At 39.8% G+C, this 23,741-nt stretch overlaps 1 protein-coding gene across 2 annotated transcripts in view; it reads right to left on the bottom strand.

The window, feature by feature from the left end:
- The window catches only part of LOC139727114 (heterogeneous nuclear ribonucleoprotein A/B-like), a 36,596-nt gene extending 30,688 nt beyond the window's left edge, over positions 1 to 5,908 (bottom strand). For both annotated transcript variants that reach the window (XM_071638091.1, XM_071638092.1), the window contains exon 1: positions 5,723 to 5,908. In XM_071638091.1, the coding sequence (XP_071494192.1) occupies positions 5,723 to 5,871 (149 nt within the window). In that variant the 5' untranslated portion in view covers positions 5,872 to 5,908. The remainder of the gene's footprint in view (positions 1 to 5,722) is intronic.
- Positions 5,909 to 23,741: the final 17,833 nt, after the last annotated feature.

Genomic DNA, 23,741 nt, shown 5'->3' with positions numbered 1-23,741 from the left:
CTGGTTTTGCTATAATACGCATTTCCCAGAGACACCTGCCTAAATACTGTATACCCCCAAAGTCACACGAAAATAGTGACACTGATCCCGATATGTGATGCACACGTACATTGTATACACTGTACATTTCTCCATTCAGTACAGTACTCCATGATCGCGAATTTAACCACTCACGAAATGGCTGGGAAGTCCCGATTCGCACAAATTTAGACTCGCTAAATATGTGGTGTTTACAGTATACGCGGATCTACATGTAGTTTTCAATGGGTTAGTGAACAGCGTGTATGTTAGCTTCATACATGTTGGCCACAGCTACTGCCATCTGCTATGCTGGATCAGGATAGATAACTTTACATATTTGCCATGAATGTGGTTGGCATTGTTGAAAAAAATTGCGGTAACTAATATAATGTGTACAAAAAGAAAAATGCAATGAAAAAATGTGTCCATCAGCAGATCGTCGGGTGCCCGTGCATTGGCCGCTAATGCAATACAAATTGTATTGCGTTAGCGGCCAATGCACGGGCACCCGACGAGATATTCATTCTCTGCATTCTCCATTCTGCTTGTGGTATCAAGTGCAGATTTTGTTTGAAATAGCATGAACTGATGTCTTCAAGATACTTTGAATGACACATACAGAGACACACTAACAAAGATTATCATCATTCAAATTAAAAATGAAGTTACCGGTACTGAAGTACAATGACATTTATTGTAGTACCAAATAATGCTGTCTTGATTAAAATGAGATCTTCTCAGCTTCACAATGTTCTACAAATCAACTAAATTCATCTTACAACATGTACGCTAAACCTCATAAACCACAGCATTCAAGCTCTACCTGACTGGCGTACATGTACGCCTTCCAGGTTATGTTATCATACAGTTTGGATCTGAAAAGAGCTTGAAAAAATAAAAAAACAAAAACGCTGCATAACTAACCTACCATGTACATGACTGCACGTTACTGAATGTACATCAAGACACTTGCATGACAAACACAATGCATTAAGGTAACAGTCATTGTGTGTTGTTAGAAGCGTAATTTACCATTTGCAGAAGAAACAAAAACCCAGGTTTAGTGCTTCAAGATAGTTCTTAAATGTGACTTCGGGATAGAAACAACCAATGTAAAATTTGAATCAGTATAATAAATGTTAAAGGGATGGTACAGTCTTGGTGGAGATGAGGAATGGGCTTTTGACTTTTTGTGAGATATCAAGAAACCACTTGTGAAAGAGTACAGAGCATGCCATTCTTTGAGGAATTCAAAGTTTATTTGATGAAAATCAGTTTTGGAATGGCTGAGACATCCGAACACAAAGTAAAACAGAGCGATCGTAATAAAAGGTGGGTCCCACTTTTTATTAGGATTGTTCTCTTTTGGGTATCTCAGCCATTTCAGAAGTATTTCTGGATAATTGCCGTCCAATAACATGTCCACAAGTATGTTCCAAAACAGTGCTGTCACTTCACGGCTCCATGTAAAATACTGTATACAAGTGTGTATGTTGTGTCATATCAGACAGTGGGACATTCCTTTTGATGTGAACGATATTGGCAAATAGAAATGTTAATGTTGTTTTATGACTTTTCTGCATGTAAAAAAAAAATTTAAAATGTGTCCTCTTAATCCACTGAAATGATGAAAAATACAAAAGCGATGAAATATGAATAATATATATATATATATATATATATATATTTCATTCTTTGACTTCATAACATCTTTGAGAAATGAAAGGGGTTGAATGAGATTTTGTTTTTGTCTTTTGTTTTTGTGTTTGTGTGTGTGTTTTTTGTTTGTTTGTTGTTGTTGTGGGGTTTTTTTGCTGTTACGGTCCATAAATAAGATTGAATGCTTGATCTGTATTACTGGAGGCTGATGAATTATGAATAGAACCAAAAGAGAATGAAACAGAAGTGTGAGTAAGGCATTGGGTACATGTACAGTATTTGTTTAAAAAAAGTGCCACTGCATGAACTGGCTTTAGCTCAGCAGTAGTAGTGCTGCTACTCAGTAAGAAGTTACAAATAGGTGATGCAAGTTCAAATGCCACACTAGTTTCTTCTTTTTCATTTGGTGTTAATAACAATAATGATTGAGCATATCTTACTCACAGAGCAACAGCAAAAACAAAAATAAAACAAAAAAAAAAAATCTGTGTGGCTTCTACATTCTCCACAAAGCAATTTCCTGTCATTCTTATACCTTCTTGAAAGCCTATAAAGTTGATATACAATCTATGACATAATACATTGCGATTACAATGGTGTATTACATGTACAGGTACACCCTGGATAATAGCAAACATCTTGAGATCGATGCTTGTCATGTTCTGCAAGTGACTAAACTGACACACTGCTTCTTCTACAATAATGCAAAAAGAAAACACACGCCTGTCTATTATGTACTGACCGTACCTGAAAAAGGGACACCACATGTCCATGGCTTGAGTGGCTGGATACAACCACAGATGTGTGCAGGACTGTATGAATGGCTCCAAATGGTGTAATGTATATAGATAGCCACATCGATCAATACAGTGTTGTACGCAAGATCACACACTACCATCATAAAGCAAAATAACCTCATTGCTCTTGAACTCTATATATATTTTGTATACGTCAATATCGATAACACCAAACAGTAGCTAAATTGATCAAGACAGAAAATATATGTGTCTGAGTAACATGAATTCAAAATTTGTGTTGTCGATCTGAATAGGGTGATGTTTCGGATCACGACTGGTACAGCCCTGTCACAATTTCTGAACAGCAAAAGGCCTCTGTATACTGTACATGTATATGCTGAATATTTCGCGAGTCAGGCGCTATAAGCGAAATTAAAGACACACGAAAATAATTACTCTGATCCCGATATGAATGTGATGCACATTTCTCTGTCCAGTACAGTACTCCACGAGTGTGAATTCATCCACTCATGAAAACGTCAGAAGTCCCGATTCGCAAAAATTAGACTCGCTAAATATATGGCGTATACAGTACTTAAAGGACAAGTTCACCTTCATAGACATGTGGGTTGAGTGAATGCAGCAATATTAGTAAAACACATCAGTGAAAGTTTGAGGAAAATCAGACAATCCGTTCTAGAGTTACGAACTTCTGAAGTTTCTGCTCACTGGAAGGCTGGATGAGAAGACTACTATAGCTTGTGATGTCACATGAGTACAACGATATAGAGAAAATATAAAGAATATCAACATATTTTCACTTTCCTCACTTAATAAAAGGTATGTTTGATTTCCCTCTTTCAGAAGGCAAGGGGAATAATATTACCCTTAACATATGTCCGTGACAAGTTGAGAAAATGTACACTTTCTTTAAAAAGTAAAATTTTGTGAAATTCTCTTTTTATTTTCTTTGTTGTTGTACGCATATGACATCATACACTGTAGTAGTCTTCTCATCCAGCAGTAACTGGGCAGATACTTTAAAAATTCATAACTTATGAACAGATTTTCCAATTTTCCCCAAACTTTCACTGATGTGTTTTACTGATATTGCTGCATTCACTCAATCCACACGTATATGAAGGTGAACTTGTCCTTTAACATAAAACCAGGGAGGTGGAAGAGAGACCACCTCCCTACATGAACTACATAGTATGCACTCTAGCCTCTGGCCATGAATCATGAACCAACTAGGGACAGGAAGGAACTCAAGAAAAACTGCACGTATACATGTAAATACAGACGCTGAAATAGACTAACATTTCTGACAAGACTAGAAAAGCTAGAATAGACGATGAGAATGAAGTGGTAACCAATATAACAAATTAAAGTTTTCTGGAATGTAAATAAAATGAGTTTATCTTCCTCATGATGGTAGTATATTGACCGAAAGATCGGTCTGTATCTGTCCGTCGGGGAATGTTCCGTGGAGACTGCGTCTGGCTTCACGGATCCCCTCTGTATACAGACCGAAGTCAATGATTGCGGCTCCTGTGTGGAGCAGTCGCGCACAGATCAAACGTTACGATAAACCAAATTTCAGACAGCTTTTTTACATTCAAAGAAGTTTGACATGACATGACACATTATGCAGCAATATTTGGGATAAATTTCTCACATTGTGCAATCAAAATACTCACATAAACTCGGTTATAATGCAGAAATTTTATCGATATCGCAACATCGCCGTTCGCAAGCAGTAGGTCGCCATTTTGAATCTGTAAGCCAATCACATGCGAGGTACGTGTTTTAGTACAACAAACACGTAGAAACTACCTCGCATGTGATTGGCTAATAGATTCACAGTGTATGTTTCTGCTGTTTGAACGTGACGACGCGACAGGCTGTGTTTTACGTTGAAAATTCTACTAAAATGTTGGATTATTCATTAATCTGGTGAGTGCAATGTATTCTTAAAAAGCTAATTTCACCATACAAGCTTAAATTTGCCGACCTAGGGCTGTGAATTAGACGCAATCGAGAAGGGTGAGGTAGCTCACCCAATTTTCCATAGAGACAGTGGTTAAGAACATCCACACAGCAATGGGTACTGATACCTTCCGTCTGTCTACGGAGGACAGCGTTAATGGCAAAATATAAAAGAGTCCTCCGGACAGACGGATCTTTCTGTCTAGTGTATGATGTACCTTGCATATGTTACAATGGCTGCAGATACAGTCACACATGCAGCTGAATGATAAAGATGCACACATGTGACTGTATACATTGCCAAAAAAAAAAAAATCACCAAATGTAAGCTCTCATGATCTTTAGTGCTTCAACAAACAAAAACAAAAACAAAAATAATGTCATGTCACTAGTTTGTATTTCTCAGCAACACTGAAACTATCTGCTGTACGAAAGACATGGAACCTTGGGATCACAAAGTCACTAGACTAGATTATGGTAAGGTAGCACAGGAAAAGACAAGCAGATGATATTTTTTCTTGGTTCAATATGCCGCAATCGGGAAAGACTATTGAATTTGCAGGTCTGCATTTTTTTACAATTCTTCTTTAAAGGGAGCAACTGACTTACACGCATAATTTCATGTAGGCCTTACAACATGTAAATTCATGTTCATACAGCAGGAACCCTACTGTATTTTACACACACACAACACACACTACTATTCAGTATCTGCACGCTTGGTAATGCCCTCGCGTTTCTCTAAGCATTTTCTATATTTATCTAGTTTTGCTCCCGGTGACTTACAACTCGCATTTCTGTAACATGTTCAATCACCTCACATGACTTCAAGGCCAGAACATACTTCTGCCTGAACAAGCTGTAAGGAATGTGTGGACCTGCCACACGTCTGACCAGGCGTCTGACACTACAGACAAATCGACGTCATGGCTCTTTGTGCACGACAGCGTGGTATCACATCACGAAAAAACATGAAACCCATACGCACGCACGTGGTCTGTGTATCCAAGATTACTACACATAAACTTCTTGGCAACCTTTCAGCACAAATACACGCAATATCAGGATATGATACGGTCCATAACCAACTAGATATCACAGGGAATTCATATGAACAGATATTGACATGTTTGATAAGGAAACCCTAGGAAAAATTTCCCGAAAACTAGTGCTAGTCAGCCTGTCTCTTTGTCACGCATGCTTCACACAGATCACGCATAGCATATCTCGCTCGTCATGTGATAAGCAACAGACATGCTTACCAGCTTGAGCTTGTTGGCGTTTGCCACGGGCGTGCGGAAAATCGTGCAACTTACCGGTCATCTTCTTGGTCTTTTGAGGCATAAATTTGTTCCCCAGGCTTTCCACTACCTTTGGCTTCTTCTGTCTGATCCATGGATTGTTCTGCTGTTTCTGATTGCTGTGTATAATCTGTACCATTAGTTGAGTGATTGGCTGAATCCATGTTATCGCGACTTGCTCCGGGATGTTCGTCAAGGAGTTACGGGGTACCGAGAGAACATGCCACACCAAAATTTGCATTTTTCAACATAACTAATTAGAGCAGCTGCCGTAAACCGTGATGTGATTGGTCAAGATATCTTGATGACGTCATGTTGGCGGTAGATGCCATTTTAGATTTGTCATCTTTTGTGTCTGGCTTTTGGGGAGCGCATTGCACTCTCTTTCATTTTTATAGAACGGGATGCCTGTGCAATTATATTCTTGGGTTTTCCCCAGTTATGGTAATCTGCGCTCTTCGTCCAGAGCCAGTGATATTTTTGTCAAAATAATGATGTAGACTACTAGTACTCGTTGCGGGGGGGGGGGGGGGGGGGGGGAGCGATCTCCCCTCTACCTACATACGGTTTGATAGAGAGTATGAATTTAATTACCGAATAATTTCATATCAAGAACAGTTGCTACTGTTAGAAATCAAGATAAGAATAAATTTGATCTTCGACGAGATCACATTTCATGCTGACTTTCCATAAAAGAGAGCGTTGTTTGATTGGTTCCGTGTCAGATTGGGGCCCGGGGGGGGGGGGGGGGCGTAAACCCACACAATAATTATTGACGATTAGTCTAGACCAATAGGGCCTATGGTATGGTGTTAGCTACTTATGTTTTGTTTTGTTTTTTTAACCTGAATTACCTACGATGACGCCCAGTAAGTCAAAGACTTTTTAGAGGGCCATTCAACAGATCCGATCCTGAGCCCATGCAGAGTCCAATATGTTGTAGATGGTTTCTATGGTTGTTTGTTTGTCTGTCTGTACTCTGTTGTAATATTTGTTGGGGGTTCTGAAGCGAATTTGTGGTGAAGGGAAGGATGGGATTGGCGGAGTGTTTGAAGATCACTGTCGCGTGTGTGTGTGTGTTGTGTGCGTGAGTGCGTATGTGTGATGGCGTGTGTTATTGTTTATTTGTGTGTGTGTGTTGTGTTTTTGTTGTTTGTGCGCGGGCGTTTGAGGTGAGAGGTAGGCCTTAGGGCCGGGGGCGTGTTTTTTTTAGACGGCACAGATTGGGGAAACTAAAAATCTATCGGGGACCCTATCCCTAAACCTAACCCTAATCCTAATCCTAACCCTAACCATCAAACCCTAACCCTAACCCTAACCCTAACCCCAACCCTAAACCTAACCATAACCATAACCAAAAACCCTAACCCAACGTTTTTCCCATAGGTTTAACACGCGCCATGCCCCAATCTGTGCCGTCTTAAAAAAAAAAAAAACGGGGAAAGGGAGGGTGCGAGGGGGGAGGGAAAGTGGAAAGGGGACGGGTTCAAGGGGCCGGCGGGGTTCAAAGGCAGCTTTTGCTAGACAAAACAAGGAAAGCGTCCAACAAGCGGAGACAATTCTCGCTATCGCCAATGACGTAAAAAGTACCCGGATGTTGATTTAAGCGTCATTTACGGTGCATTATGGGATAGTCCGGTAGCAAAGTCACTTCCGTTCGTACGCGCGTGATACGTGACTAATGCTATTTACACACACAACTGACTGTACTCTACGTGTACTTCCGGTTTTCTCGACTTGAATTACAGCTTTACTATGATTTGAAATTTCTCCATTCTTAAGAAATTGCTGTTAATACAACTATTGGTTGTTGCTGCGAAGCTGCCATGTGTTGTTCGCACGACAATAAATGAAAAAAATCTGCAGAAATAGGACCCTTACTGGCATGCGAGACGTGACGTGGCAGCGTGGGTGAAGTTTGCGGGTGACTCCACAGCGGAGACGTGCACGCGCGACTTACTAGTAGTGGTAGTAGCACTAGCCAGTGCCGTATATTAAGAGAGTCTGGCCAACTCATAAATTGAACGCCATGTCGTTACCCAGCGTACAGTGCGCTTATGGTTTTAGCGTGTGCGCTTGGGGGTTAGCGTATACACGCAGGCGTCCCAAAGGCGCACAGCACTATGTTGCTTGACTTTTTTATTGAGAAAGAGAGAAAGAAAGGTTGTAGGTTGTGGGAGGGACATTCTTTCATTCCATCCATGTGGAACAAAAGCCAACAATCAATCATTTTTACACATTCAAATAGACTCAAGCACATAAGGAAGCTGTCTAAAGGACATAATTCCTGAATAGGTACCCTCCTAATATGATAAATTATCGCTACAAAAATAAAAAAGAAGCCACAGTATGCCGTGTTGTAAACTGATTTTTTTTTTTTCTGGTGGCCCAAAAGTAAAATCTGGTCGCCTGAAAAAAAAAGAAATCAAGAAAAACAAAAGAAAAACTAAATCGGTCCTACTTAAGATACAAAAATAATCTAATATTAAGTAGTACTGAAGTGATACAGTTACCCATGTTTAAAATAAATGAATAGAAAATTCAATCATCTTACCGTTTTTCTGAGTTCTCAGATTTAGCAAATAGGCTTAAGATTATTATAAAAGTTGATGCCTATTCAGGTGGTCAAAACTTACGTTTGAAATTAGAAAGTGGGAGCATTTGCAGACATTCGTAAACATCCGACATTTGTTTTTAGTATTGTAAAGAGCCGAAAGTTACCGTTATTTATTTCTGATAGTAAAAGCAATCATCCAACATTTACTAGTATTTTAACACCTTACGGAGCAGAATGTTACCGTTAGTCATTTTCAAATATAAAAGCAAACAACTGTCATTCATTTTAGCATTTTACGGAGCTGAATATTATCCTTATTCATTTCCCAACGTGAAAGCAAACATCCGCTATTTATTGCAGCATCTCACTGAGCCGATTCATACCCTTAATCATTTCCAAATGTAAAAGCAGCAATCTGTTATCCAGTAGCATCGTACGGAGCAGATTATAACCGTTATTCATTTCCAAATTTAAAAGCAAACATCCGACATTTATTCTATGATCGTACGGAGGCAATGTTACTGCTGTCCACTTCCGAAAGTAAAACAATGAATCAATTATCTTAGCATCGTACGGAGCCGAGTGTTACTGTTTTTAATTTTTGAACATCAAGGCATACATCAGACATTTACTTTACCATCAAACGCAGCTGAATGTTACTGTTACTCATTTCGAAATATAATAGCAAATATCCGACATTTATTTTAGCATCATATGGAGCAGAATGTTACTGCTATTCACTTCCAAACGTAAAAGCAAGCGTTTGACATTTATTTTGGCATCTTCCGGAGCCGAATGTTATTGCTATTTACTTTCAAAAGTAAAAGCAAACATCCGACATTTATTTAACCCTATTTTAATTGGGCTATTTGAGACTAGAGCCCTTTTTAAACTTGTGCTTCTTAACCCCGGACTTTCTCTGACCCAGGACTATCGTTAGTCCCGTACCATTTTTTTTAAAGCCCCCCCCCCCCCTCCCTTAGCCCCACCGTTGGTACGGGACTAAGCAAAAATTTACAAGTGTAAAAAGCCCTCAAGTTTTTGCTGGGGGGTCAATTTGACCACCCCCCCCCCCTTCAGATCTCGGCCGCCGATCGCGCGATCGCCGCAAAATTTTGCCTGATGATAGAGCTGGATGTCAACTACAAGATTACATGGTCATACAATAGAAAAATATTGATTTTATATTTTTGGATCAATTAATTATGCTAATTTCTGCATGAAATCATATTTTCACCTATAACTCCATCAAAAAGAATGAGGGATTGCTAATTTTTGTGTCAGAGTTCCTCAAGACACATCAAACAATTTTCTTGTAAAAAATATAGCGCAATCAAAATCAGTTTCTTTTGTTGTTTATTGTTTTGTTAATTTCTTATGTATTTTATTGCTTTTTCGACCTTTTGTAATTTTTTTTTTCTGCCAAAATCTGTTGCAGGCACTTTTTCAAGCTTATACATTAGAATTGATTAATTTCAATGTTCAAAAGTCGAAATAATCTAATTTATATCAATTAACCCCCCCCCCAAAAAAACAACAACACACACACACACACACACAATTTGCATTGGATTTGCACACGAAATCATGAATTTGAGCTGTTTTCGGGTTGACATGCATATGCACAACATTGCGTAACTTCAGAACGGTGTACCCGGACGTCGCAAATTTGGTCTCAAAATATGCGGGAGACTTCAATGAAAAAAGTCATGAAACGACTCGGCAAAATATTTGCGCGTTGCCGAATCGTGGCGCGAAATGTCGAGAGAGAGGGAGGGGGGAATTTAACACCCCCCCCCCCCCCCCCCAGTTAAAATAGGGTTAATCATCGTACGGAGTTGAGTATTATTGTTATTCATTTCCGAACATCAAAGCAAATATCCGACATTTTATTTATTTCAGCATCTTCCGAAGCCGAACGTTAACCTTATTCATTTCCGAACGCAAAATCAAATATCTGACATTAGTTTTAACAAAAGTATAAGCAAACATTCGGCATTTATTTTAGTATCATATGGAGTCGAATATTACCGTTATTCGTTTCCAAAAATAAAAACAAACATCTGACATTTATTTTAGCATCTTACGGAGCCGATTGTTACTGCTGTTCATTTCCAAAAGTAAAGGCAAACATTCGACTTTTTCTGGTGGGTCGTTCGGGCCACCAAAATCTTCTGAAATTTGGGTGGCCCGACGTGCGTTTTTGGTGGCCCCGGGCCACCGGGCCACGGTTAAAAATCCTTCCCTACGCGTCATTGTGCAGTATTAATGATGGCATGCAAATAGGGCCTATGAATGTTTGATTTCAAGTTGGTGCATTGGGTAATCTCCCGGGTATGGAGGAGCTGCATGGGTAATATTTCTACAATAGATAGTAGAATGTTACCTGACATTGGATCTTGACCTTTATCCCTTCCCATGCCCCTATCCCCCTCCCCCCACCCCCCCCCCCAAAAAAAAAAAATCGCAAGAGAATCACGGTCGGGCAGTACGTATCGTTTGAAAATACATGTACACTGTATTCACCATCAGAAATTGTAGATATCGAAGAAATAGTAATATTCTCAGAATTTAACCATTATATACTGTACATGATTTTCTCTTCCCACCTCCCTGTTTTGACCGTTCACCTTGAGCGTGTTTACAAGAAAGTTTATAAGCTAAAACAAAACTTTGTTCACTTATTACATGCATACATGTCAAATTTCATTACAAACGGTGTCCACAAAATTGATTATGGAATGAAGGACGACAGACGGAAGGACAGATGGACAACCAAAATATATGCCTCAGGCGACTATATTTATGGCGGTGACATACAAATGTGAATAAAAACCCGAATAGTCTGAAAGACACCGCGAGGAATCCAAAGAAAACAAATCATATAGTTCTCCCGTCGCACTCTGGGGGCATTTCATGAAGCATCTTGGTCGGATGTTTTTCTGACAAACTGTTACAAGCCACTGAAATCCTTGCATCTGATTGGCTGAGAGCAAATTTGTCAGACAACTTTGTCGGACGGGGGGGGGGGGGCGTTTCACGAAGGAACTTGTCGGATAAAATATCTGACAAGTCTCTTTTATCCGACAAGTTTTGAGAAATTCTTTAGTCTGATTGGCTGATTTCTCTGAACTTGTCGGATATAATTGACTTGTCGGACATTTTATCCGACAAGTTCCTTCATGAAATGCCCCCATTTTCCTTCGTAAAGGAAAGCGGTGCATCATTACACTTGAGCCAGGCTGATTCGCGCAACGCCATGCTGTCCAGGAATTAAGGCGTGACGAATCTTTAGTTTATCGCAGCTAGTTATCAAAATATCTTTCATATTTACTTTCTACTTCAATAAGTGGACAACGGCAATATATATATATATATATATATATATATATGTGCTTCTTTTTTTTTCTTTTTTTTGTCCCCACTGCACCGTGATTGATATTGGGGATGTCCCAAAGGCAGACAACATTAGCGCGTAGCTGCGCAGGATGAACAATGGACACTGCGTATGAGCTCTGCTTGCGCCCGCGTGATTGACTTTGGTAACGACATGGCGCCTGTAGATCATGGGACCACTTTTGACCAATCACAGGCTTCAAAACACATAAGCCGAAAACCGAGTTGGCCAGACTCTCTTAATATACGGCACTGGCACTAGCTAGGTAGTAGGCCTAGTGCCTACGTACATTGTACGTACTTACTTGGAAGAAATTGCTTCGGAGACAGGATAAGTTCGAGATCACTGTTCGTTCCCGATTGTGTTCGCGACATTTCGACAGAGAACAAATAAAGAAAAAAGATGGGCATTCCATGACGATATACTGTATATCCAGGTGGGTGAATATTTTCCAGCATATTTTCAGCGTATGCTGAGATGACTGATCTGTGATGTGCGCATCGATCGCATGATCAAGCAGTACGCTGTACCGGTATGTGTTAGCTTATGCGCTGCGTGCAGTGGTGCATGCTTAATGCAAGGCCGGCCGCCGGCGGGGACTACAGTGTACGAGTATGACAGGCCTGGCCACTCGCTGGCTCGGGCGGTACAGCGGCCTACTGTACTAGTATCCGTGGTCGGCGCTGCGCTATAGGTAAGGTCATAGAGATGTATACTAATAATATACTAGAGCACGGACTGCGTGTGGCGCGTACGCAGTGCTCGTGTGCCGAGATGAAGAGGCCGCGCGCCATCTTTGTCCGGGCAAAAACAAACATCGCGTCCGGGCAGCGCAGTTAGTGGTGGACACGTAAACACGTACAACAAGCGCTCAAACACGTATTGGCTTTCAGCAAGAAGATGAGGGGGTTGGAGATGAGAGAAGGAAACAACTCAAAAATTTAAGTTGCTAGCAATCTCTTATGAGTGGTAAAGAAAATGAAAATCAAACAAAATTTTACTTTATTCTCAACGAGGTAATACTTTCAAGCCGACCAACACGACCATGGTCCATGCAATACAAAGGGTTCTCTTGGTCTCTAGACAGCCGGATGCCCCTTGTGATACAGTATACTGCGTCAATTTTTGTATTTTTTTTTTGCTATTATATTTGTTCTGTATGAGGGAACTGCATTCTATAGTCCTATCTGTGTATTCGAGTGTTTCATTGTATTTCTATTTTTTTTTTTTTTTTTTTTTTTTGGTGGTGGTGGTGGAAATGAAATAACAAATCATTTTTGTAATGTAAGTACGTATAGGCATATTGGTTCCATGACATATTATGTTCAAGCTCGAAAAGCTATAGTGTTGAAGCTTAATACATAAACCCTAACCCAAATCATAACACCTAACCCTAAATCCTCACCCTGCCTTAAACCAAAAGCCAAATAGCTCAGACTCATGATGCTAATTCTATTTTCAGAAAGATATCAATGCCGGAGCATAATATGTCCTGTCACCAGGCATATATATTATTCTGAGCTTTTCTCACACTATCACCATAGTGAAATTAAATGCTCGTATAGCAAAGGTAGGAGGAACGATTTTTTTTTTTTTTTTTTTTGGGGGGGGGGGGGGGCTCAAGGGCCAAATAGGGCACTTAGAAAAGAGCACTTTTTAAACTTTAAAAAGGGGAGTTTTTTGTTTTTATTTTGGAAATGGGGCAAATCCCCCCACCCCACGCTCCGCCGACCTTGCATGCATATAGTTATGTACTGTGTTAGCTATCTATATATAGTAGCAATAGATCGAGAATAGCTGAGGGAGGGCGGAGTGCCCCTGACGAATTTTGCAAGACCTTTTCTTTTCTTTTTCTTTTTTTTTGTCTTGAATCAATCTGTTTAACACACACTATAAATGTAATTTTAGTTACTTGTGAAAGGAAACTCAGCTCCCCTTCTTTTCACCAGTTTCTTTTCTCCTGTTTCTCATCCAAAAGCAGCACATGAACCAGGCATTTTGCAACATAGATCTATGCTACTTTAAGTAGAATTTGCGAATTTAGGAACATTTTCGATTTCCAAACTCCGATGTAGACCTTGGCATAGATGCTAGCCTACTGCCGTTGCATCCCGTCGTCGATCTCCTGCATGCTCCGCTATAGCGCTACACGTTATCTGTACACGGTCGCTCGTCGAAATTTGCCCGGACCAAAATGGCGAACGCCTCCTTCTATCGGTCACAGGGATTTTACGGAGTCCGCCCTCTAGTGTTCTTAGTATATATCTCTATGGGTAAGGTACACGTACGCGCACGCTAGCGTTGTGCAAATTATGCCCCGCGCCGGAAGTGCCCTTGCTACCAATGCTACATCCGGGTACTTTTTACGTCATTGGCGATAGCGAGAATTCTCGATGAGCGCATGTTTTGTTTTGTTTTGTTAATTACGTTGTAATGGGTGGCCTAGGTCAACGTAGTGGATTTCGTCGTTTTCGCTTTAATGTTTTTAATTCTTTCAGAGAATAGTTTCTACCCCGTTATTTTCGACCTGGGTTTAGACCTAGGGTCCCGTTGCATAAAACTTGTTTAGCAACCTTTAAAAATTCAGGTTGGTATTTGCCCAACCTGAATTTTTTACGGTTGCTAACCTAAGAAGGTAAAATCCGTTGCATAAAAACTCTGGTTGGGAGTTTCCAACCGGAATTTTGTGATTTCAACCGGAAAAAAAAATCGGGTTGGAGTTTTATGCAATGGGCCCTAGGTCAGATACATTCAGCAGATACAAGAGGGCGGTGCCCTATCATCGGGCCAACCAATAAACTGTTGTAGGCATAATCGAAACAAGGCTATCTAGAGTGCCGAAACCAGAATTACGTTCGGGAATGAAAGCGGACTGAGTGAATGCGACAATATCAATGAAACACACAATTGCATAGGCTCTACTCTAGCTAGGGTCTATCACTGATCAGTGACTTCTAATCTAGCTAGGGTCTATATCTAGCAAAATTGGACAATCCTTTGAAAAGTTCCGAGTTTAGATCTAGAAAATTTCGGTGCCAACATCGCTGGATGAGAAGACAACAGCTTGTGACGTCATGCCAGGTTAAATGAAAACAAAGAGAATTAAACAAATTATATTCTTTAGTTTTATAAAGTCGAGAGTACGCTAGTCGCTACACCTGTCACGTACACGTTCGGTAGATCTATTTCGCTAACTTTAATGCCGGGGGTGGGGGGGGGGGGCTAGCGACGAATTCAGAATATCACGCGACGCAAGCTTTATTCTATAGAGACGAGAACGCCTAGATTTTTTTAGAAATTTAATTTTAAATTTACCCTATCATTCAAGACTGACCCATGATAGAAAGTAGTAGGCCTAGAGTCTACTTTAGGTCTAGACCATCTAGTTTGTGTTCTAGACCAGTCTAGTACAGTAGTACAAACGTAGCCGGTAGGTGTCCAACACATCGACATTACTTGAAATGTCATTTAGGCCTATATTGATAGTCCCTACAATCCCTACATTGAAACGACACCCACATTGATTCACCGACACCTATTTACGATCTAGCCATCTAGACTAGGCCCCTTTATAAAAAATAGGCTCTATTTGGCATTGCCATTGCGAACTTTCGAGGCATGCTACTACAGTACGCGCAGTGGTTTTGCATTCTTCACTGGGGATTTAATGATGCCGAACAGTGGCGTATCTAGGGAAAACGGCGCCCGAGGCAAGCGCGAATATTGCGCCCCTAATTTCTGAAAAAGTGTTCAACCCCAACTCCATCCCGGTAGGGACTTTAAAGAAAGTCCACATGATATGCTTTTTCAAGCACTTAAAAGGGGTCTTTTGAGGGTGATTTAAATGTAATAAATTTAGATACATTTTGGCGAGCGAGCGCAGCGAGCGAGCCGAAAATTTTTGTATTTCCGCGTCATCAAAAGGGGTCTTTTGAGGGTGATTTAAATGTAATAAATTAAGATACATTTTGGCGAGCGAGCGCAGCGAGCGAGCCGAAAATTTTTGTATATTTCCGCGTCATCATCACGTTTTGTTCTTATCTTCTTTTTTTTTGATAGATTTTGGTGAGCGAGCGCAGCGAGCAAGCCGAAAATTTTTATATTTCAGCTTACAAAACACGGAATTCTTGTCATTGTTTTGCTTATTAAATCTTACAATTCTAATCAAGATATAGTGACGGCCTTATAGATAACGATTTCTAGTATACCAACAAATGAGGACTTGGAAAAAATACTCCAAATTAGTACGCACAAGTGAGCCGAAATTTGTATATTTCCGCGCCATCATCACGTTTTGTTCTTATCTTTTTTTTTCTGTATTTCAGCTTACGAAACATGGAATTCTTGTCATTTTTTGCTTATTTCCTAAATCTTATAATTTTAATCAAGATATAGTGACGGCCTTATAGATAACGATTTATACCAACAAACTGAGGACTTGAAAAAATACTCTATTAATTAGTACGCGCGAGTGACCCGAAATTTGTATATCATTTAATACGTTTTGTTCTTTATCTCGTTCGATTTGATTTTTTTGTCCCCCCCCCCCCCCGTATGTTCGACACCTTTGGCGCCCTCGTTTGATCCACTGCTCAATCCAATGCTTCAGAACGAAAGAAATACTATTAAAATTGCAGCCGCTGCTCCGTGTTACATTTTGCCTTCTAACGATGGCATACACGTGAACGCAATATCATTGTCATTTTGTCCGCGTCATCATCACGTTTTGTTCTTAAATCTTATCTTCTTTTTGATATAGATTTTGGCGCGCGAGCGCAGCGAGCGAGCCGAAATTTCAGCTTACAAAACATGGAATTCTTGTTTGAACACAATAAACATTGTCATTTTTTTGTTTTTATCTTGTTTGATTTGGTTTTCTCTCCCCCCCCCCCCCCCCTCGGTCCGGGCGAAGTTTTTTTTTCCCCGATTTTTTCGTTTTCGGCGCCCCCAAGGAGTGGCGCCCGGGGCACGTGCCCCCCTTGCCCCCCCCCCCCCCCCCTCCCCAGTATACGCCACTGATGCCGAAATTTTACTGAAAACAAAACCAATAATAAACAAGATCAACAGCAGAACAATGATAAAACCTACCGTAGGGCCTAGATTATGAATGCACATTAAGGTGGACATTATATTGGAAAAAGCATTAGCGGGCTAAAGTCTAACGTTAGACCTGTCCTAGGCCCCTACGTGCATTTTAGTTTACACGTATTGTCAATAGAGTTATAGTAGTAGGCCTATATAGGGAGGGTAGGGTGTTACTTAATAGCCTGACCAGACCGCTGTGCGAAGCACACTTCACGACAGCGGCTGCGTGTAGTTAGGTGTTTACTACTACATAGGTACTAACTAGGCTACTGTTGCGAGTTGGTTTCAAAACTACGGCGCTAACGTTAGACTACTAGCGTTAAGTTAAAGTAGGGGCAAGCATGGTGTCACCGGACACCATGGTATTACCGGACACGCACATTTTTGCGTACTAATGACATTCTGTACGCGCGAGACTTCGTAGATTAGCCTCACAGAACTTTGTGTGGACCGAAATCGCAAAAAACGCCACATAAAAATGTAAAAACACGAAAAAAATCACATTTTACCTCAAATTTATAGTTGAGTGACCCGCACCTCGTTTATAGTTAATATTTATGCATGTTTGAATCACATTTCGCGACTGAAATTCCATGAAATCCCACTCACATACAGGAAAAATGCTGAAGATTCTATTAGAACCAAAAGTTCACTGATCAATATCGGAAAAATTGTAGCTATCGTCCTCAAACGCGAACGATGCGGAATAGTTGTGCGCTAAGGGGCACGCAACTCATCACCCGCGCGTGCAGCTCCCATAGACAAAGCACGTATACTCTAACCAGTTGTCGATTTCTCACAAGGTTTTATTGCGTGAACCATGAACTGTTCGAAATGGTCAAGACAGACATTTTACTGTAAAATACGAAATTTGAGCTTCATTTGCAGATTTTTTGTGTGTGTCATCCGCTCGGTGAGAATGTGTACGGTGATTTGTGGGATGAATTGTGATTCTGGTGCAAGGATTAGGTGCGAAAGACCTCGATTATTCGATTACGAAAATAGCGTCCGGTAATACAATGCGATTTTGCACCGCGCAAAAAACCACTATTTTTAGAGGGGTATGTTTGAAGCATATTTTCTAAAAACTGGAACGAAGAAATGACGTAAGTTGGCTGAATTCGTAATTTCCATGAGTCTGTGAATAAGTGGTGTTGTTTTTAGCCGAAATTTCATTCTATGCGTACGGAATTCAAAGCCACAAAGAAAAGCGTCCGGTAATAGGATGTTCCACCCTACCATGGTACATCACGTCATTACTCACTGTGGTCACAATACATTAGTCATTAGTCATTACGTGTGGTTAGACCTAACTGCGACCAGCCCGATCGCGAAGCACAGTAGGCTAGGTCTAACAAAGGTTAGATCTAAACCTTAAGACTGGCTAGACCCTAGGTCCTATACAGAATTTAGAGATATCAAATCTGTGTAACGGTTAGAACTCTAACGTTACCGTACCGTTAACGTTACGTTACGTTAACGGTACGTTACCGTACCGTTAACGTTACCGTACCGTCCTGGTTACGAAGGACTCGAAAATGAAGGAGCGCCCCGGGGTTTGATACGCCTAACGTTAAGTTAGATCTAACCTTGTAACTGTTAGACAACGTTCTAACGCTAATCCTTCTATACTGTTGTTAGACCCTGCTGAAACTGTAACGGTAGGCCCTAAACTTTAGACGTCTAAATTAATTTCTCCAAAATACAAGAAGGACCTATAATAAGACGTCTAACTGTTAGAGTCTACGGCTTAGCACCTATAAACGTAGGACTAGAACAAGAAGTAGAACCTAGAGCTCGAGTCTAACCGTTTATAGGCCTAACAAAAATAGTTAGGTCTAGATCTAGATCTATATCTAAAAGTTAACATTGTCATTTGGGTCTACATTAGGCCTAACTTGTTGGTCTAGATCTAGGGGTCTAGGTCTAGATCATTCTAGATTTTCTAGACACTAACCACATAACGTTAATACTAATACTAAAGGCCTAACTAGTGCAGTGGTTAAACTTAAAAGGTAATTTAGAAACCAACCTCTAACTGTTAGGCTCTGAAACTGTCTGTGTTTAGTTAGACTCCTCCAAATTCTACTTCTAGATGATAGATCTAGGCCTGTTAGTGTTAGAAGGGTCTAACGTTGACTTAGGGTTCACTTCTATTTCTAACGTCAGACTTAACGTTAGAACAAAATACTAGGGCAGGGTTCTAGTTAGAAATTCTAACTGTTGTAGATCTAACGTTAAGTGTTAGAAGTCTAACAGTACACTGTTAACACTTAAACGCTAACACTAACACTTATAGGTAGTCATTAACATTGTTGTAGTATTAAAACAGTAACACTTGTGTAACAGTTACTCACTGTGCTTCTTCCTCGTGTTCCATGACGACGTGTCACTGGCACTGAGTGTCACTTACTGACTTAGATAGAATCTAGTGTCAGGTCAAAGAAAGTCCAAGAAATTGCGAATAGGGCCTTAAAGTATTTAAGGTCGCGTTTTAAGCCAGCTTGAGTTTGTAAGTTGTTGCTGTCCTCTCTTTTTAGACAAAGAAGAGTTAGGCCTATAATTTATCAAGCTGAACAGTGAGAAAGAAGGAGGTCCGACCACGTGCAAGCAGCCAAGCAACACGCATGTATAGGAAAGATCCTATTTGTAGGCTGGCTAGTGGGTACGTTATACCATACACATGTCCCGTGTACGTGTATGCATCAAAGAGATTATACCTATAGAGTAAGTACTAAGTAGTCGCCATACGCGTGCGTACAAATAGTGCGTCCAAAATTGAAGAGGGAGCGCACACTCAGCTCCTGGCACTGGATCTAAGTCTACGTTCAAGTCATATCTTCTCATATCATATCTGGAATGATATGTTATTCTTCATTACACATTTTCATTTTCAGAATCACAATGCGGTTTATTGTTTAAATATTAGTTTCTACGATGATATCATATCATTTGAACAATTTGGCAGAGTCCAGACCTTTTTGTTGTTCGCAAAATAAACAGTGGGAACTTGGGTGTAGACTAGACAGTACTTGAGCATTATGACGTTTGTTTCGCGTACATTCCCACTCACGCCATAAAATCAAACTACATCAGCACCATTATGACGCTTAAACATGACCATTGTGACGTCACAATATAACAACGCAAGGTCACTGCGCCGAATATTCAAGTTGAGCGCATTAAACAGTGCGCTGCCATCTACTGATAAATAACTGTACAGGATCCGTGCAATGGCGGCTCCCACAACGCGAAATGGCAGCTCCCTCGCGCGGCTGCCTCCCCACTGGACTACGCCCTCTTGTGGTATAATCTCTTTGGTATGCATACAGTGCGCGCAGGCGCGCGATGCATTCTTTGCCGGCGATCGCGATATCACGAAGATCATAAGCATCGAATCGTCATTGGTCAAACGCATCACGTGACATGCTAATCGTACGCACTACGCGTGTACGTGTATGATCAAGTACAGCAATTTAACAGGCAATACAGTCTACGATACTTTAGTAAAACAAACAAACAAACAAACAAACATAAACAAAAACAAACACACACATAAACACACACACACACACACACACACACACACACACACAAAGCATTAAAACAAAAAGCCCCCTCACCCCCCAGGTTCTTCCGGCCCTGTATTCCCTTGAAGTGCAGAAATGAAAATTAAACCAATGGGGTGGGGGGGGGGGGGGGGGGAGGGTGGCCGCACTGTCATTGAAGGGAGAAGTATAAACCCGGGTGGAGGGGTAGGGATGATTAGCAAAACGAAAACAAAATATTCAAATTGTCCTTATTTACTTCACTATTTGTTTGTTTGTTTGTTTCTTTGTTTTTGTTTCTTTGTTTTTTTTTAAATTTTGAATTTCAGTGACTTGCGTTCATGTCACGGAAGCGCCAATCATTAATATTGTTCTCTTTTTTTTTTCATCTCCTGCTCGCCCAATATCCGCTCTCAAGTTTCCCTGTATATACATTGCTTCATTCACAGAGAGCCGAGTCATGCATGTTTTTGGGGGGGTTTTTTTGTGCCTAATTCCAACATAAGATATTCGATTTCCTTTATATCGGTATGAGATTAAAGAGTCGTCTGAAGTTCTACACTTATCTGACAAATTCTTTTGAGCTCTTCATATTGCGTTGAGATTTGAAACAAATACACACACACAAACACACACACACACACACACATACATTTTCAGGGCGATGAATGTTATGACATTCCTATCTTCCTATCTATCCTATTTTTAGCCTAAAGATATCAGAACTACGCATTTATAGCATATATACTATAGCAATGGTAATGATAATGAAGGCAATGGTGATACAATGAAATTTTGAATAAAATTCTTAATTTCAAATCAATTTAATCTGCTTAGTATTGTATATTTCACGCAATATACATTCTATTGATATTGTGTTATTTTGTGTATGTATGTAGATGTTGCATTGTTGGAAATGAAATAGGATTTAAAAAGATAGTAAATAGACGTTAAAACAAGGTATATTTGCAGTAGCTTTAAATCTTACAGAAATAAACAAAAATTCTCATTAAAACAAAAACATTGTTCACTGATTGTAGTCTGACAGTATATAGTCTCACTCTATAGCCTTGAAAGAATACCGTTTTACATAATCTAACATAATCTAGAAATGCGTTCAAATGTCTGGCCCATGGCATTATGTCTTATAGATTTTGTGCAATTGATAACTTGGGATTTACTAAATGGACGCTTTGCGAATTATACGAGTAGGATAATTAGAACGAACAGTATTATTCAGTTTGAAAACTCGTGAAAAGAAACTGGGAGTAAATTGTTCAAATCTTTAAACATAAAAAGTATAAAATGTATCCATATCGAATATGTTGGCTATGTAGATTCTGTGAGACAGCACAGATCGGCGAATGGCTTTCTTTCCAAGTAATACAGTTCGGATTAATCTTCGTACTTGGAGGATAGGGGAATTGTAAAGCATTTGGGGGAGATAATCTTTGTTATTAAATATAGTCGATTTTTTTTCTCGAAAGGTGTCAATCAACCTTCCCTATTATGCTCGTCTGTATATAGGCCTATACAAAGTGCCTATATAATGTGTCCGAATATTCCTTCTCGTGAAGCCCGAGTTCAATTTTAAAATGAACAGGTGGATATACCGCAAAATAGATAATCTTCATCATAAATCCCAATATATTCAAAGCCGAATGAAAAAGACACACATACACGGCCCCAAACTAAATAAATTCAGGACTTCTTTTAATGCAGTTATTTGGAACTTGGTTGCCTATTCACGAATTTGCATGACCGACGAGATACCGTCGCCAGCTTGAGATGATTTTGAATGCTCTTTGCTGAAATGCGTGCTCCTCTCTTAAATGTGAACGCTCCGATAGTGAATTTGAATGCTCCGATGGTAAATTCGAATGACTGGATTTTGAATTTGATTGCTGATTCAGTCCTGCTATCGTGTATGAAATGCGTAAAATTGAATGCTCGGAGTAAGAACTTGAATGACAAAAGTATATGAAATTGACCGGGAAAACCTATATTACAATGCACCTTAATCGGCTCAATTCCATCAGTCAACGAGGATTTATTGCCTTTGGGAATCAACTTATTGTCAGATGAATGTGAAAAGTTGAAATACGCTTGTAAGATAAACTTGTAAGGTAACAAAAAAAAAAAACAACAACAACAAACAAACCAGATAAAGGACCACAACGCTTCAAGTAAAACAGCACAAAATCATCCGAGCAATGGAATGATTTGCTTACGCTGTTTATACTTGTAATTCACGTAGATATGACACGCAATTCCTCGATGTGATGAATTCTTATAGTAAGTTTTATAGATTGTAATAATTATTATTATCAACAGTCCAATATACAGCTCTAGAAGAAAGATGTTTATATAACTTGAAGTTGGAAATATATCAATGATCGCAGGAAAAAAGAAGAATATTCCTGCGTCTAATGTGTTGAAACTATATTGTATATATGATATAACATTACATTTTAACAACATGGAACAATGAAATGACCTTATCACATGCAGCGACTACCGTCAACCACCATCGCATGTGACATTTACAGAAGGTCTTATTCAACATTCCTTGATCTTCCCTTTGGATTCAAGGGAGATGCAAAAGAAAAAATCCCCATACGATGTATTCTGATTCGTATAAGTGTAAAGTTTACTAAAGAGCAGAAAGACTAATACTGATTAGGCCCACATGTAAAAGCATGAAATATTGTGCCTCTTCTTTCCGTGTGCACTAATTCAAAAAAAGGGTGTTATATGTTTCATGAAAGCAGACAAAATTCGAATTTCAAGACACTCTTATAGACTTTGCATGAAATTTATACATTTAGGCCTAATACAAGGTATAATCAGTTGCTCAGAACTGCGTCTTATAACCATATTATGGTTATAAGACGCAGTTCTTAGCAACTTGCAAACTTCCTATATCTATCCGCCAGTTAATATCCGTTTAAGCACACCATGTTTCCAACTATTTCCTGAATACACTCGAAGAAATATATTGGAAGAGCCTCATAAAATTGAATCGAACAGAATAACCGCAGACGTTACAGTGAATGAACATTCTTGTTTGGGCAGGAGTAGCCAACTACATAAGTCAAACACACATGCTTTGACTCGAGCATGCTACTACCACTATGACTACAATAAAAGTTAAGGCTTCACACATATCTATAGAAAACCATTCATTCGTTGAGATATAATGTTTGTACGAAATATTTTTGAGATGTTGTCACTTAATAATTATAGAGGTGGGGTTTTTTTTCTGCAATGCCTGATGTATTTGCTTATCATCTGGAACGCATTTTCCAATTCAACTGTATATTGTCACATCATTCTCCCCCCCCCCCCCCCCTCTCTCTCTCTCTCTCTGTGTCTCCATAACACGTTGCAATTAATGAGGGCGTGTAATACCCGCGAACGGGAAAAAAATGTTGCTCATGGATTTTG

Source organism: Diadema antillarum, unplaced genomic scaffold (genome assembly GCF_040938485.1).
Source record: "Diadema antillarum isolate AM-2024a unplaced genomic scaffold, OU_Dant_1.0 seq00000119_RagTag, whole genome shotgun sequence".
In the NCBI taxonomy this organism is placed as follows: Eukaryota; Metazoa; Echinodermata; class Echinoidea; order Diadematoida; family Diadematidae; genus Diadema; species Diadema antillarum.
Note: the sequence above shows the minus strand (reverse complement) of the source record. Positions and strands in the feature narration are given on the sequence as shown.